At 35.1% G+C, this 17,204-nt stretch overlaps 1 protein-coding gene across 2 annotated transcripts in view; it reads left to right on the forward strand.

The window, feature by feature from the left end:
* The window catches only part of LOC150103069 (receptor-type guanylate cyclase Gyc76C-like), a 182,382-nt gene that overhangs the window by 91,421 nt on the left and 73,757 nt on the right, over nt 1-17,204 (forward strand). The window contains exons 2-5 of one of the 2 annotated variants that reach the window (XM_090398404.1): nt 196-279; nt 10,999-11,242; nt 14,691-14,837; nt 15,096-15,280. In XM_090398404.1, the coding sequence (XP_090254530.1) occupies nt 196-279; nt 10,999-11,242; nt 14,691-14,837; nt 15,096-15,280 (660 nt within the window). Of the gene's footprint in view, nt 1-195; nt 280-10,998; nt 11,259-14,690; nt 14,838-15,095; nt 15,281-17,204 lie in introns of those variants that run through there. The other variant, XM_090398406.1, reaches the window with a different exon arrangement.

Consider the following 17,204-nt stretch of genomic DNA (forward strand, 5'->3'; position numbering starts at 1 on the left):
GACATGTCAATGCTAGAGGTAAACAATTTTTGTTTATCCTTTTGGCTATTAATGAATATCTTTCTCAAGATGAATCTACACTTCCAGGAATTAAAAAAAAAAAACTAAAATATTTATTTATAATAAAGTATTGAAAACCATACTTTATTATTTATGTATATTATTTTATATAAATATTTTTCAATTATTTTCCAGAAATGCTCCGATACGTTTGACCAAGACCTTTCTAAGAGGGAGTTTCGTAATCATTTTATCCGTACCTATCCACCTGAAAGAAAGGTAGGTTACTTTATATTTGATTATACCATTAGCTGTTTATAAAATTCTGATTCTAACAGTTGACGAATTAGGTGGTGGTGTGGGCGCAGGACAACTGTTTCCTTTTTGGTCTAAACAACAAAGGATCACCTTACAAGAAGTTGGCGCTGTATCACAAACTTGTTATTTCCAACACATTTTCTTACTTGCCAGTACGTCGATACGACGCCACATTTACAAGCAAAGAAACTATCGTAATAATTTACGAGGAAGTATTCTGTTAGTCTGACTGCGAATGATTTGTTCAAAGGAAATCAAGAATTTAATTTCTGATTAATAAGCCTTGATAAATTAATCCTCAGTTATCTAATACAGTAAATTTTTCTTTCGTTAAGATTACAATTTTTTTTTTTTTTTTTTTCATTTTATTTTGCATTTCATGGTCCGGTTTGGGTATCGCAACTATCATGCACGTGCGTGATCAATATTCCCATTTAGTCGGAATTCTTTTCCTAGCATAACTGACATTCCTAATTTCTGCGATGTTCTTTTCTAGACATTCCATTCCCCTATTAACGTTTTATTTTTTTTTATTTTTTTTTTCGTGTTTGCGAACGTATCTCACTGGCAAACATCAACTGGTAGCTGCCCCTGATTCGGTGAATAGTGTTTGGATGCTATCCTGAAAGTAGCCTCGGACCAGTGCCAAAACAGCAACAACAGTTCAGAATAGAGCTGCGAATGCCAAAACAACTGCCTTCTTGAATCTGTTGTTTTGACAGCACATTCATAAAAACATCCCCCTTTTTTTTATATCGATTTTAAGCAGCTCTTTCTTCCTACTGTTGCAACTTTTTTTGTAGATTTAGTACTTCATCTTGTAGCTGTCTCTCTGTCACAGCAACGGCCGGAGCAAATATATTTCTATGCATAAATTCCACATATTAAGAGAGCTTATTTCTCTGATAAAAGATACCGAGAAACTGTTTTTCTACAGTTTACAATTGAAGTACCCCACAATATTCACAAAAAGCCTGTAGTTAGTTATTACTGAAAAGGTAGTTGAATTGCTTGCTGTTCAATTTGAATGTTGTCAAGTATCTTTAATAGCGTAGCAGGGAAAGTGTTTTTTTTTTAATATATATATTATAGAAGTGTTATTAGTGTGGAAAGAATCTTAAAGCTGTCAGACTGTTGCACTCATCGTCTCTTTAAATAAATCCATCCCAGCAAAGTTTTTCTCCACGAAATGATATAAATGCCATTTGCAACTCCTGGCCCCAAGGGCGCCCGCGCTCTCTGTGTTCACTCATTGTTCTATTGTATTCCTTAATTGGTTCGTCTTCCTTATTTTCCTTTGACTATGCTATCTTTTCTTCGACACTTATTGGAGCAATTCCTGTCCATCTATTTTCTCTTTTCCGGTATAATGAACATCCAAATTACCACTTTTGGTAATTTGGATGTTCATTTTGTTTTTATGAAAATTATGAAATTTTATTTCTAATCCTACACTCCCTTAATAGACTTTTGTCAACCTAAATTGGTCCACTTTCTTCTGTTTCTTGCATAGTTTTATATCATTCCTTATACGCTAGTTTAGTAATTATTTTCTGCTTATGCGTTTAGTTGCTGATGCATTTTGTTGTAGCTTCCCCATTGGTTGTTTTTAATTCTACACATATCCTCGTTTAGTTTAGTGAAATTGGGGAAGTTCTATAACCTTTTACTGTTATTACTCACGAAAATATACCAACTATCCGACATAATTAGATTTATTGCATTTTTAATTAACATTATACCTACACGGTCAAACCACACTAATTAATAAATATTTAGAAATCGTTTATAAAATTAAATCTAATTATATTGGTAATAAAGAATTATTTAAAATATTTCGATTTATTGACATATAAACTCATATTGAAATAATTAAAACACCTAAAAATATAAAGATATGGTTTATAGTTATGCTTATTTATAGATTATGTGCGTAAGTACCCATGTGGTGACCGGGATAAGAATAACCTCACGTAGCCCATGCATGTCGTACGAGGCAACTAAAATGGGTACCCAGGGAGGGAAATGGATGACAATGCTGTAGCCAATGAAGTTTTAACCGAGGTTCGGCTGTTGCTGTTACCCTCCTGCCATGATCAGAGCTTTTAGCCCTATATTACCCCATCCATACATTTTCTTTACAGATAACGGGGAATATGAAAAGCATTTTTGCTTCTCCCATATAGCCAAACAAAAAAAAGTGCATAAGTGAAATTAATGTCTATGGTCATATTCATTTTTTTCTGTAACCACATTTAAACAAAATGTAATGCAACTCTTTGCGAATACGAGATTTGGTTTCCGTTTTCAGTTATTTTTATACAAGCTAAAGAAGATTTGATGCTCTCATCTGTAGCTAAATACCTGACACTGGTCCCTATGTAACATAGATTAAAAAAAAAAAAAAATCCCCTTATATTACATATTTTGTATTTCGTGCCTGACCTATATCTACATTACACGGAACTGGGAGTTAACTATGTTTTTGTAACTAGAAAAACTGTTTTTTTTTTTATTTTTTTATTACGTACAGAATTATGACCATCTGAAAATGGCAATAGCATTCCCTCGATATACGTATGGCCGAAAATTCATAAAGTCAATAATTCTCTCCCTCCCCTAATAGACGCTGTTGACTTCCTCTCCTTTAAACTAGCCAAACAGTTAGCTAAAATTTCTAATCCCTTTTAATGGTCATGCCAATCATTTCAAGTCTTTAATTAATAATTTAGTTTAAAATAATAATATCACGGTGAGCTTTAATATCACCTTTTTATTTACCAACTTTCCGACACCAAAATATCATCCCTCCTCCTAACATCAGTGATCTCTTCCGTTTCGCCATTCGTACTGGTTCTGTCACTTAGAAGGACACTACATAAAAACAAAGGGTACAGCTATGGACAGGCACCTCTTTTCTCTCCTCCTTTAGCCAATTTCCACATGGAACATTTTGAAAAACATGCTTTTGATGTTCCCAAACCTTCTCATATGACGTGACGTTTTCTCTATTTGGCCACATGGCTCAGACACTCTTTCCAACTCAACTGCCAGCATCCCACTCTTGATAGATTACTTGTCTTCTATCTAACGAAGACAAAACATACTTCGTATATTTTGCTTTTCATCCAGTTCACTATAGAAAAAATCAAAAACAATGGCCTTTCTTTTCTAGATGCTCTAATCACGTTTTCCCAATTGTACCCTTTCTTTTTCTTTCTCAGTTTATAGAAAACCCTCTCACATTGGTAGATACATGTACAAACTTGACCATCCTTCTTTCCTTTCTTTGTTTTAGGCAACTATTTAAGAATGCTGCTGGTCAACAATCGTCAATAGATTAGTGGAACAATAATCCACATTGCTTGTTTAAGTGGCGTAACTGGGGTCCTAAGACAGTTTGCCAGGAACGACATCGACGTCGTCTGAAAAGGCTTGTACAGCCAAACAGAACTTTGTCTGTGTGTGCAGCAATAGACCGGGGCATTTAATGAAAGCATTTTGCGACCCATATCTCACCGAACTATGAGTAAGACTTGAAGATGATCGATATTGGCAGTCGAATTCCTATTCAGAAATTTGATTAATGGGTAGAACTGGAAAGTTCGTCTACAGTGGTATCAGGAACACCCTGACTGAACACTGGAAGACCGGAAAAAGTTATGTAGCCTGACCAGTAATGGTATACTTTGTTTTGTACCGAACGTAGGCAGAGAGTTTGGCGGGAGCTGAATGACGCTTGTTTTGTAAGCACAACTCCAGGTTTCTAGAAGTGGTGTCATGGTATGTTCTGTTGTGTAAGGAACCGGTCCCCTGATATTGCAAGAAGGGCGGGTGCTTGCAAGGAATACTTGGGTATTGTTGCCGATAAAGTTCATCCTGAAATATTGACAATTTATTCAGCTGGTAATAGTCGTTGCATGGAAAACAACTTACTTTCTAGTCCATCGCGCAAAAATTGTTCAGCAGTGGCTCAGCAAACATGACAGCGCATTCCACAGAGCCGGGGCCTGAACCTCCTTTGAGAATATATGGGACCTGTTAGAAAAATAGATCCAGAAACAAAGTCCTCTTCCGTAAGATCTGAGTCAGTTAAAGGACTGGTGTACACCTGGTATGTTGTAGATATAAATGCAATCTATGCCAAAAATCATATGTTCTGTGATTTTTAGCAAGTACGTGTAGTTTTTTTTTCTCACATCCCTCTCAACATACAGATTGCGATAATACTATTCTCTATATCTGGGACAAATCTAAAAATTGACCAGAACTTTAAATAAATGTTATCTTGTTCTTGTAATTTATCATATTATGGGAGGTCTCAGAACGTGTTCGCCTTGAAGAACACAAAAAATACATCTGCCGCCACACCTATGGTCAGTCAGATCTAGCTGACCATGATTTAAATACCTTGCAGCGAACCAGATAAAAAAAAAAAAAACTATGCTTCACTAAAGTAAATACAAAGTCGAGATTTGTTTTTAGATGAAGCATATTTAAGAAAGCGATCTAATCTGAATGAATATATTTGTTTTAAACTTCCCATGATTTCGGAAACATTAATTCTTAGTCCTTCCGCCACCAACACCCATAGAGGACTGTCCCCTGATAACCCTTTAGGCTTTTATTCTAACTTCTGACACATTGTTTTTTGTGTGTTAATATTGCATCCCTAGAGAGAGAGAGTGTGTGTTGTGAGCTTTCGTGTCGGGATACTGTCTCTAACTCATGCAGGTGATTTTTGTCTGTTTTGGTGGCATTCTGTGCACAACTTAATCATGAGGAACAATAAAAAAAATAGGCTTCTGGCATTGGAGATAGCGCACACATCGATGCCCTTTTCCATTGCGTTTTTCGCCATGACTGCAAATGTGGTTTGATAGACCCGTAGATACAATAACGATATTCTAGCGGAAGGTAATTTCGGAATCTCTAACGCTGTGAGAGGGTGTAATTCAATGTTACGTCCGTGGAAATTATCCTTGGAAATAGTTGAAACAAACTCTCAAACTAGGAAGCAAAAGTAAGACGTATTTTTAGAATAATTTAAAATATTAAATTAGCACAGCCGAGACAGTCATTCATGTTAGTTTATAATGAATTTTTAAGACTTGAATTTGACAAAGTTAATTAACTTTGAAATAGCCGTCAGGCTGGTGTAAACCGTATAAAATTCATTGATAAATAACATACGAGGGTGGTCTGAAAAGTTCTCGGCCTCGACCATAGATGGCAACACTATCGGCAAGATGTTCTTTCTAAGTTGATACATCTGTCATAAGCATCCATGTGAAATTGCAATCAAGCACTTTATTTTACACAGCTGTCTGAAGCAAAAGTGTTGTCTGTATCCCTTGAAATGGATAAAATTGAGAATCGTGCGGTTATAAAATTCTTTGTAAAAAAAAGGTTTAACGGCAAAAGAAATTCATTCGAAGTTCATAAAAGTTTATGAGCACTCTTCTCCTATGTTTTCGACAATTAAGAAATGGGCTGCCGAGTTTAAACGTGACCGTACCAGCCTAGAAGACGTCCAAAAAAATGTAACAACACCAGAAATCATTGATCAAATGCACGATATGGTATTGGATGACCGGCGAGTCAAAGTGCGTGAATTGCTGAGACTATCGGCATTTCAAAAGAACGTGTGGGATATATTTTGCACGAAGAACTGCAAATGAAAAAGCTTTGCGCAAGATGGGTGCCGCGCTTGCTCACAGCAGATCAAAAACGCACTCGCATGAAAATCTCTGAACAGTGTTTGGAGCGTTTTAACAAAAATAAAACTGATTTTGCGTCGATTTATTACTATGGATGAGACTTGGATTCACCATTACGCACCAGAATCCAAACAGCAGTCAAAACAGTGGACAGAAGCCGGTTGTTCAGCGCCAAAGAATACGAAGTCGGTTTCATCAGCAGAAGAGGTCATGGCATCGGTGTTTACGGATGCTAGAAGCATTTTGTTTAATAACATACGAGGATGGTCTGAAAAGTTCTCGGCCTCAACCATAGATGACATCAATTATCTTGAAAAGGGTAAAACAATAACCGGAGAATATTATTCCGATCTTTTAATCAGACTAGACAAAAAAATTCGTAAAAAAAAAAGCCGATTTGAAGAAGAAAAAATCATCTTTCATCAGGACAATGCACCCGCCCACAAAGGTGTTTTGGCAATGGAAAAATTAAGGGATCTGCACTACGAATTTTTGGAACATCCACCCTATTCTCTAGATTTGGCTCCCTCTGACGTCTCTCTCTTCCCAAAACTAAAACTCTTCCAGCGTTTTAGTCAGCGTTCGTTGGTTAGTTGGCCAGCGTTTTTCTTGGAATCAAGAGGTGATTACAGCTGTAGAGGGGTATTTTGCATCTTTCTGAGAACCACTACAGAGATGGGGTAATGGCGCTGGAGAATCTCTGGAATAAATGTATTAGTCTTAAGGGAGATTATGTTGAAAAATAAAAATATTTTTTAAATTATAAATTCGTTTTTTTTTTTCATTGTTAGGCCGAGAACTTTTCAGATCACCCTCGTAATTCATATTAATGGTAATACAAAAATTTGCAAACGAACTGGAAATATAATAATTTATAAATTGTTCTTTGTCACTATTCCTGTTTGAGTCATAATATTTTGATTAGTGCTATTACGGAAGTTAAATATGTTTCTAATTATTTTAAAAATCCATAATATTTTATAGTGCATTTTTAAAGTTAAAACTATGTTATAAATTTTTATTTTATTTTATTTTTTTATTTTTGCATTTACTTAATACACCAACTTATCCCATTCTTAATTAATTTTAAAGTTTTTCAAATTGTTTAAAAATTGAATTCGACACCAGAGTGGCGCTATACGCAAATGATACTGTAATAATGGTCTGCTCCTTGCAACCAAGATTGGCAACCGAAAAACTGCAAAACACTATCTCAATACTAGAGCAATGGTTAAAAAAAAATGGTGAATTGAAAACCCACTGCCCAAAATGGGTTTTTCACAGACTCAATAATATTCCAAGCCCGTTTCGGTCTACGACCTAGCGATAGACTAACAAATATCCAAAAAAATCCATACTGAATGAGATTTTTTTTTTTTTTTCATAAAAGAAAGGAAAAGGAAAAAAAATCTCTCCGGTTGTCGAAAACCCACAATGCGCGAGACAGGTGCTGAATAATACTCCTTACTCCAGACATTTCGTAGCAAATCCGACGAAGGACCACGGCTCCAATCCGTTAATCTTGCCAGAAGAGTAAAAATTGAATTTGAGGGTGATATATGTGAAATTGAAAAATTTAATTGTGGTATGAGCTTTATTTAGGGTGTAAAGAATTTTCTAGATGTATCTTAAAAGGTTTTAATCCAGCATTTTAAATTCGGCAGTGTAGATTAAGTAGTGTAAGCCAAGGCAACTCGGAATGTTGCATTTTTATAAACTGATAAATTTTGAAACTTGTTTGTAACACTTGGCTATAACAGTGATGGGTTAATAATATCCTTTTACATCAAGGATTTTCCGGATTATTTATGAAGGGGAGAAGAGAATTCCATTATTATTGTTAATGAAGCACCGTGTATTTGATGAGAAAAGAAATAATTGGCCGACTATACAGACGGACAACTATGTGATGTCTACATAAGAGGAGACGTAACTCATTTAGGAGGATCGCGTTTGCAGAATGTAGTCGCAGCATTTTTTCCTTAAACCCTGGAATTCTTGATAGAATCTTCCTGAAAATGTCAGATAAACTTTGGCCTAACTTAAGACTCTCAACAGATCGAAGAAGTAGTGAGGAACTAAAGTAGGTGACACTAATCAGCTACCTAACGACACGTTTGGACACTGGCTGCCGGTAACAAACGAAGGGGATTTACTATCAATTTCTCTAGGGTTAGAGTGGAGTTCTAGAAAGAAATGCGAAGTTTTTTTTTTTTTTTTTGAGGGCTATAATTTTTAAAGAGCAGATACAATTAAAGGCGAGCGTTCATTAGAAGGGTAAAAATTCCTTATTGATTTACACAAATTTTGGTTTTTAAGGTAGTTTCATATGCACGTCGATATAATACTGTCTAGCAAGTAGACCCCCTAAAATATTTATTCTGTAATTTTGTTTGTAATGACGACTTTCTTGCACACATACACACAAAATCATTTATAAATCGTACCAATGAATTAATAGAATTACGTATAATATGATGAAAATGGTGTTTTAATAAAAATGAATAGAAATACTCAGTCTTATTTGCCCTTACTTTATAATAAATTAAAAACACCACCACAAAATACAGGAAAATGAATTTAGTCAAATATTATGAACCGATGGTTGTCCCATCGGTTCATAACATTACTGATACACAGGAGAGGAAGAAGGGTTGAGATACACAACCACAACTGGAAAGAAGTTTAGGGATAGCTAATCTACAACTCCTAAACTTTTTGTGACGTGTTCCCATGTCGTTGTTATTTGAGTCAGCGTTAGTATTTCGCATTTCATTAGGGCTGTCCCGACTCACGAAGACGTGGGACATACACATACCTTAAATATTCTGATGATCTCATCGCCAGCTGTGTCCGACTTTACGGAGACATGAATTCATCCTACCTGCATTTGGTATTGTAAGTACAGTAGTCATATGTTAGTTCCCACGCAGGCTGTCACACATTTTCAAGACTTCACAAAACGCCTTTCATAAAATGCTGCTCTATCGCTTTTGTAAAAGAACGAAGTTTGGTGGCCTTCGTGCTGACAATTAAATTGCTAAGCAGTGTGTGTGAATGACATCCCGAATGCAGAAGACCTTTGAGCTTTTTACAACTCAGGAAAAGAAGTGTAACGCAGTTTTTCCTGTCATTTGCTAGCAAAACCGATGATAAATCAATCTTGTGTATACGTTCTATCTGATGAGTCTCCGTAGCTCAGTGCGTCGACGATGCCCTTTGGTTGGAAAGACCTGGGTTCGAATCCCGTATAGAAAAAGAACGTTCATCAGTACTGAAACCGAGTTATCCGGTGTCCTACTGAGAAGCCGGATTTTTCTTCTCCTTAAAACTCGGGTTTATTAAAACCCGCAAGACAGGTCAAAAGAACACAGTAGGCAGCTTGCAGACAGAGGGCGCTATGGGAATAAGAATTAACCATTCTGTTCCATCGGATTTGGTTTCAAACGCATGTATGGTACGGTGTGGATCTACGCGTGTAAGCCTTGAATCTGAAGGATCCTCTTTTTTAGACTGATTAATGTAACGCTTCGTAGGGGGGGGGGGAGAAATAATCGCAGGTAGTTTTTATTATTTTTTTTAATAACAATCATTGGTTGTTTTTGTTCGTTACTTGGCGCCCACTTGTTTGATGCAGCAAAAGCTTCGAGCTTTGCGAACAATGTTAACACCTAACTGGTAATCGCTCACTTGCAGTTAAATTATACCAATCACAAAAATCGCTGTGAAGTTTTTTTTTTTTTTTTTTTTTTTTTTTTTTTTTTTTTTGCTAATGGGCGAAGCAAAAATGCTTTTCATATTCCCCATTATCTGTAGAAGAAAATGTATGGATGGGGTAATATAAAGCTATAAGCTTTGATCATGGCAGGAGGGTAACAGCAACAGCCGAGCCTCAGTTAAAACTCCATTGGCTACAGCATTGCCATCCATTACCCTCCTTGGATACCTTTTAGTCGCCTCGTACGACATGCATGGTCTACAGTGGGGTTATTCTTATCCCGGCCACCACACTGGGTTGTTTTGAAGTACGACACATCACAAGTTTAAAAATGTATTGGCACTGATAATTTAAAAAGGTGTTTCAAGAAGCTTTTCATCAAACTCAGCCCCATATATATTTTTTATTATTATATAAAATTGTTGTTCGTTACTTTTTTAAAAACAAACCGGAAAATATTTCATAAACATGCTAGTGTTCCATTAAATGCTGAATAGTAATTAAAAAAAAAATTAAGTGCCGTCTTAAAATATCTGTCGATCGTACTTAAGCATAAGCTAAGGGGGATGTATTCAATGAAGACGTTTATCTTCACATTTTTCACTCTGTAATGCGACAGTTGAACTAACGTCATATCACAGAATTCCATAATATATGCTTGCTGGTCAATTTTCGAAATTTGCTAAGTTTCGTTAATGAAAATCGCCGAATAATAAAAAAATAAAGCCTTCTTCGATAGTTATAATCCCAATCAGAAAATCTATCATGCATTCTGTAATTGGAGGGTGGGCTAAGGTTAGACAAGTCTCCAAGGATGGTGCAAGCCTCCAATAAATAGGATGGTGGGTTCAATGTACTAAAGATAACATCATCTGATTATTCGTCAGGAGGATTAATTATATATTTTTGTTCTTGAATTGACCTGTTAAAGAATAATACATATCTTAACGAAGTATATAGAACCTACTAGTCTGCATAATATATATTTAATAAAATACTAATTAAGCAGCAATTTTCAATAGGAAACATTGGGTTATTTTTTTTTTTTTAGTTGTATGTTTTAAATATTTTCTGGTTGTATATTTCTAAAATATTATAGAAATTTCTAACTATAAGGTTTTAATTTTTTTTAAATAAAAATGTGAAATTGTATTGAATTAAGACATATTTCGATTAGTTTTCATCTATTAGCTTTAATATGTATTAATGTCGATATTAACTGAATATTGTGCTTTGTTTCAGATAGTCAGCTCGGTTTTGGCCTTGCTCAGGTATTATGGTTTATACAAGTTCTCCGTTTTTTGGGAAAACTCTCCGCAGTTTTCGAAGATTAGCAAAAGTTTATTAAAACAAGCAGAAGACGATGGAAACTTTACTATTAACAGCCAATATGTCCTAGAAAATAAAGTTTGCTGTATCAAAAACCGCTCTTGTTGTGCCGAAAAGATTCAAGATGCAATTAATGAGACATACAAGAAAACAAGAGGTATTGTTTTTAAATGGTAAAAAGTATATCTTTATATTGTTACGTATAATAAATATAACAGTTCAGAAAACAGCGTTAATTGCTGCGTTATATCATTCGCATTTCTTTATCCTAAGAAAATTTCGTTGCTCTACAGAAACACCCTTAACAATGAGATTTGTTTTAACTCGCTAATCGCATATATATGAACTGTGTGCATGTTTGAGAGGGTAATGTGTCACATTTCTTGAGTGTCTGTTAAGTACTTTCAGAAATAAAGGGAGTATTAACGTTTAATAGCCTCCAAGAAAAGTTCTTTAGTCAGTATAGATTTAAACTGATTCATTGAAATTGAGATTAAGTGAAAGGTCAATGATTGTTCATTGACCTTTCACTTAAGATTCGTTTAGCTCTTCAGTTTTATGATTCATAATAACTTATCGTGAAATCTTGAGTCACTAAGTGAGTTCATAAAAATTAACTTTTGTAGTGTGTATAACCATTGTTTGTTACGGCTATTTCACCACTAGATGGCGTAAGTGTAGGAGCGAATTAGGTTTGACTTTTGTAAGTGATGGTAAAGAACTCTTGACCTCAAATGCTGTAGACGAACCTGAGATGAGAAAAATAAATCCTTTACGCTAATCCTAAATGGACTTAAAGTTCCGCGATTCCTAGGATTACAGTTTATCGGATTTGTGTAAACATCTCGGAGAGAATGTACGGTCATTGGCTCAACTGTGAAGAAACTGCATGTTATACCATCTAGCAAACCACCTGAATGGAAACACGTGCTTGCAATCAAGTCGAACCGTAATGATAAGTTTTAACAACCCATCGTGTAGACCTAATTGGATTTGTAAGCGGTAACAGAATCCTGTGTTTAATCCTTCGGAAGTCGCGTGTATCTGAGAGATACATTCATTAACAGTATGTGCTAAAATGCGATAAAACTTCAAAAAAAAAATGCAAATATAATACATGATGGTTTATTTATTTTCAGCTACAATCTAGAAATTATTGAACAAAGAAAAAAAACAACTAAACCCATACCACACTTACATCGGAGGTCGCGGTATCTCTCAGATACAGTTTATCATGAAATATCACACGCCTTTACATAACACGTGTTAAACCAAAACTGACCGCATAAACAGTGTGGAATATCACTCGTAATATATGCATGCGCAGCTACTCATGACCTCCAAGCTATACATTGGATATGTGTTTAATGTAAATATTCTTACAATTTGTTTGTATTGTCAGATCAGCCGCGACCTCCGCAGGGTTGATGATGGTGTGTCGTTCACTTTCGTTTCGTAAATCCAACTTCTCAAAATGAGCTTCACAGGTTGCTTAGAATTTGTTCTTAGCTGCATTATTATTTTTATCTTTGTTCTTTCTGGAGGGGAAAAAAAATATGCAGAAAGAAAATTATAATTCTTGATTTAATATAAATAACAAAATAAATATAATAATAAAAAATATAAAAATAAATAAAATATTTTAGTCCAAACTTTTGGAAATTGATAAGATACTGGTCTCCACCCTTAACTGTCATTCGTAGTTGTGGCCGTCAACGATCTTTAGACTTATGGATGAGGAGAGTACGGCAGACAATCGGCACCCTGTGTACCTAATCTTAATTGGTAGTATTGTTTGGAATAGTTTGTAGGATTTTTTTTTAATTACATTATTAAAAACTCTGGTTTTCGGGAAGGAGAACCCTATGTATCTACGCCAAAGATCAACTAACTGTAAAACAAATTAAAAAAAAAAAACACTAGAAAAACGTTCTCTAATTAACTACTACAATTGTATCTAAGCTATCTAGAAAAACCTTTGAGATTTAAAAGTAAATATTATTTAATAAGCCAAATAATAACAATACAATTAAAACAAAAAGCCTTTGCCCATTCACAATACCTAACACAATATGAGTTGACCACCTCTCATGGGTGGAGCCGCCTAAAACATTTTTCGCTGGGACTTTTTTTTTTTTTTGCGAATGCAGTATTGGGCTCAATCAACTCGAGTCTTACCAAAACTCGAGAGATCAAAGCGAATCATTCCTTAGACCGAATAAGATACATGCAGTCTCTGTATCTTAGATTAAAGGCACTGAAAATAAATGCAGTTATCTTTTAAAAGCTCTGTTGGAAGTCTGACTTCCAAGAGCTTCCAAGGATACTTCAGCCATCCTCAGTGTGGAACAGATTACAGTGAACACCGAATAAGACAGGATTACCTTTCTTAAAGAAAAGAACACAAAAAAAATACATAAAATAAGGACAACTTAAACCAATTAGCTCAGTAATGAAAACTAATACTTATTAAAATGTTTACTAATATAAGTCGGCCGTCCTGTAATATTTTAATATCTATTTCATAATGCATAACTTTCACTTATAATTTAATCTATAAAATAAATTTATGGAAGTTTTTTTCACTTGATTATGCTAGTTTATTTGGTTTAATCCTTTATCCAAGTGTAAGCAAACAAAGTTTGCGCCTGAAGTACTTCCAGGACTGGGGCAACTCGTGGTAAAGGTGGTGTAAGTTCTCATCACTTGCCTTAGTATCTCCCATAGTGCAAAGCACATCTCCTTCCGAACATGTATAATGCTATGCCTTGAGGGAAGGGCCACTACCCAGATCGGTTTCGACCTTTATTGAGGTCTCATCAGTGGAAGCCATACAGTGGTGGAAGTAATGGAGAAGTCATATTTACCTATACGAGTTGCCAAAGGGTGTCAAACCCTATTATTAAAATTCTGTGGATTAAAGATAGTTTAAACTTATCTCTAATCCAGAGAACTTATACCACCTTTGCCACGAGTTGCCCCAGTCCTGAAAATACTTCAGGTGCAAACTTTGTTTGCTTACACTTGAATAAAGGATAAAACCCAATATAGAATTACTAGCATAAATTATAATGCTTATTATTCCATGATGTATAATTTTTAATTTCCTTTTAATCTAAATAAAAATACACAATAAACAACAGAAACCTTTTTATATTCTAAATCTTTTGCTTAGATCAACTGAATATTGAATTCGAGTATATCTGGTTTCGGATGGATCAATCGACCGTGAGATGCGGTGATTGATTCATTCAATCCAATACCCTTGGAGGGTAACGGATGGCAATGCTGTAGCCAATGACGTTCTAACTGAGGCTCGGCTATTGCTGTTACCCTCCTGCCATGATCAGAGCTTTAATTAATAGCTCAATAACACCTTATCCCTACACTGTCCACTACAGATAACGGGGAAGATGAAAAGCATTCTTGCTTCGCCCCTTTAAGCCAGTCCTTATAAGGACTATAAGGGAAATCTACTGAACTGAGCATTTTTAAGTTTAATAATCCCACCATTCCTAAAGATAATTACCATTAATAATTGCAGCGTGCCTTGTTGTATTCCTTTAATGAATATTTTATATTAAAATACTTTATTTGAATTTCAGTTTACATCTTTCTTGGTCCTACTGCAGACTTGCTGGATATGATGCAGCAATTGGATGTTAGAGGTCTTCTAGTACACAGAGAATATCTTGTGATATACGTTGACACTAATTATTACTCCGAACCAGAGTCCTATAACTACTTCTGGGGTGAGTAGAATCTAGAACATAAAATTCATTATCTTTGATTTTAACCAACAAGAGGTATAAAGACATTGTGATCTCACACGACATCTGGTGTGAATATCTGCCTCATCGCACAAGTTGGTCATCTCCAACTCATCACTGAGTGAATGAAGAGGTGTTTGTGAGTCAGGATATCGTGTGAGTTGCTTCAAAATGTTTTTTAATAAATATCGTCTGATTATACTGTCCGTATAATGATTTTATTACTCGCTTACATTTCAGATACCAGAGGCACAAAGTTCAATGAGAGGAATGCAGTTACCGCCATGTCACGCATTAGTTCTCTACTAGTTGTTGTTCCTAGTCCTCCCAAAGGTCACAACTACACCAATTTTGAGGATAGAGTGAGAGAGTTCAACGAAAAACCCCCATTCAACTTCAATGATAGCATGGACAAGTTTAAAGTGGTAAGTTATTATCGCTGTTAAGATATCAATAGTCTCAAAAGAGAAAATCCATGTAATATAATGACCATTAAGAAAATAGAAAGGGTATCAGGTGGTGAGAGCTGATCAAAGAAATGGTGAGAAGATGAGATTAGAGATATTGAGACTTAGTGATATAGAAAAGAACAGGATAGATGGAGGGCTTTGTAGAAGACCTTAAGATGAGTGAATCTTGCTTCCTCAGCAAAATTGGTTTATCCTTGGTGTTCAATTTTTAGTGATTAGGCTGTAACTTTGCCTGCACGCGAGCACACTTTGTCAAACTTCGATATAACGTCAATACGTCTATAACACAAAGCTTCATTTTCAAATCCGATCATTTTGCTATGGCTTAATATAGAAAAATCCTATTAAAATGCAGATATTTCAAACGCATTTAGAAACCTAACGATATTTCCATCCTCATGGTAAAAAAGGAGTTCCTTATTCGACTTAAACTCGCCAAGAATTTTAAATTTGAGAAGGTATTGAGTTTTCTTCTAATTTTGATCAACTTTCTTCATTTCAAATTTCGTTATTTACTTAGAACTTCGACAGAAGTAATTTTATTCGTTCTGAATTTTCGTAGTTTTATGACACTAAGAAATTACATTCAACTTTTCGTTCTAAATATAAACCCTTTAAAATGAATGAAGAGTTGAAACCTGCAGTCGGAAGTTGTGAGAATGTTGAATTATTTACTTTTTGTTTTTGAAAAGATGAATTGAAATGTATTTTTAAATTATAAAAATTCTCAATAAGAGTTTCGCCTTATTGAAAACATGCTTCGTTCCTCATTCTGTGTTATGAACAACAGTTATGATAGAATAACTTGGATTCGATAGCAAGAAAGCGATTGTAAAATACTTCAAGTGAACTGAAGTATTGGACAAGTGCTTTGTCAGGCGAAGATCGTATAACGCAGATACTCGGAAGAGAAAAGATGGCAGCAAGCAGCCCGATATGTTTAGACATCTTAAACACACGATAGAATATCGATGCAAATAAAGAGTCGGTGGGTTTGGACGGATATCAGTTACTCTTCGCGGGAATGCGAGAAGGAATTGCTTATTTAATACGAGTAAGTTCTTCCAAAGGGAAGATATTCTATTTTCACAAAGGTGGCGCTAAAGGAATTAAGCAAATTACAAGCCTGTTAGTATTTTTGTAGCAATGAAATCACGGAAAACTTGGTCGAGAACAGAATACAACACGGCGAGATAGCATCACTTCATCCAGGAGGTAAGATTGTCTTACTGATCTACAGTTTAGAGTGGATAAGAACGATGACTACCCCCTTGATATCATTAACGGATTTTGAATTAAGATGCCGTAGATTTATTACATAAATTGGGATGGTAGAAAATGGGTAATAACCTAGAAGTGTGGATAAAAGGGGCTGTCTGAAGATAGTAGAGGGTGTGTGTAGAGGAAGATCTCGTACTTTTTTTTCCCATTTGATTTGTATATGAACGATATTGTTGATGATTTGAAGATAAATATATCCTGTTCATGCTGCGAAGTTAATAAGGGTAATCAGTTGGGGCACAGTATTCATTTTGATCGGTTTGAATAATTAGTCATGTAGTTAGAGAAGAATAAAATTTAGTTTAATGTTGCTAATTAAATGCATCTTGGGTTGAGTGAATTCTAATGGAGATCTCAAAGTCACAAGAGATTTAGGACAGGGTATTAAAGTTCAGAGAACATGCTGTAAAGGTGGTAAAAACATTACATACTGAAAACGAATACTGATAATTAAAAATGATTAAGTGTGTGTGTTTTTCTTTATAGAATTTTGATCTGACTTAATATTTATTATTGAGCAGATCTAGTCTCTTAGTTATTGAGGAGATGTGGAGGAAGTGCAAAAGCTTGTAAGTACGAGAATAAAATAAAACACTGA

Source organism: Typopeltis vanoorti, chromosome 9, assembly GCF_054136105.1.
Source record: "Typopeltis vanoorti isolate ZY-2024b chromosome 9, IOZ_Tvanoo_1.0, whole genome shotgun sequence".
NCBI lineage: Eukaryota > Metazoa > Arthropoda > Arachnida > Uropygi > Thelyphonidae > Typopeltis > Typopeltis vanoorti.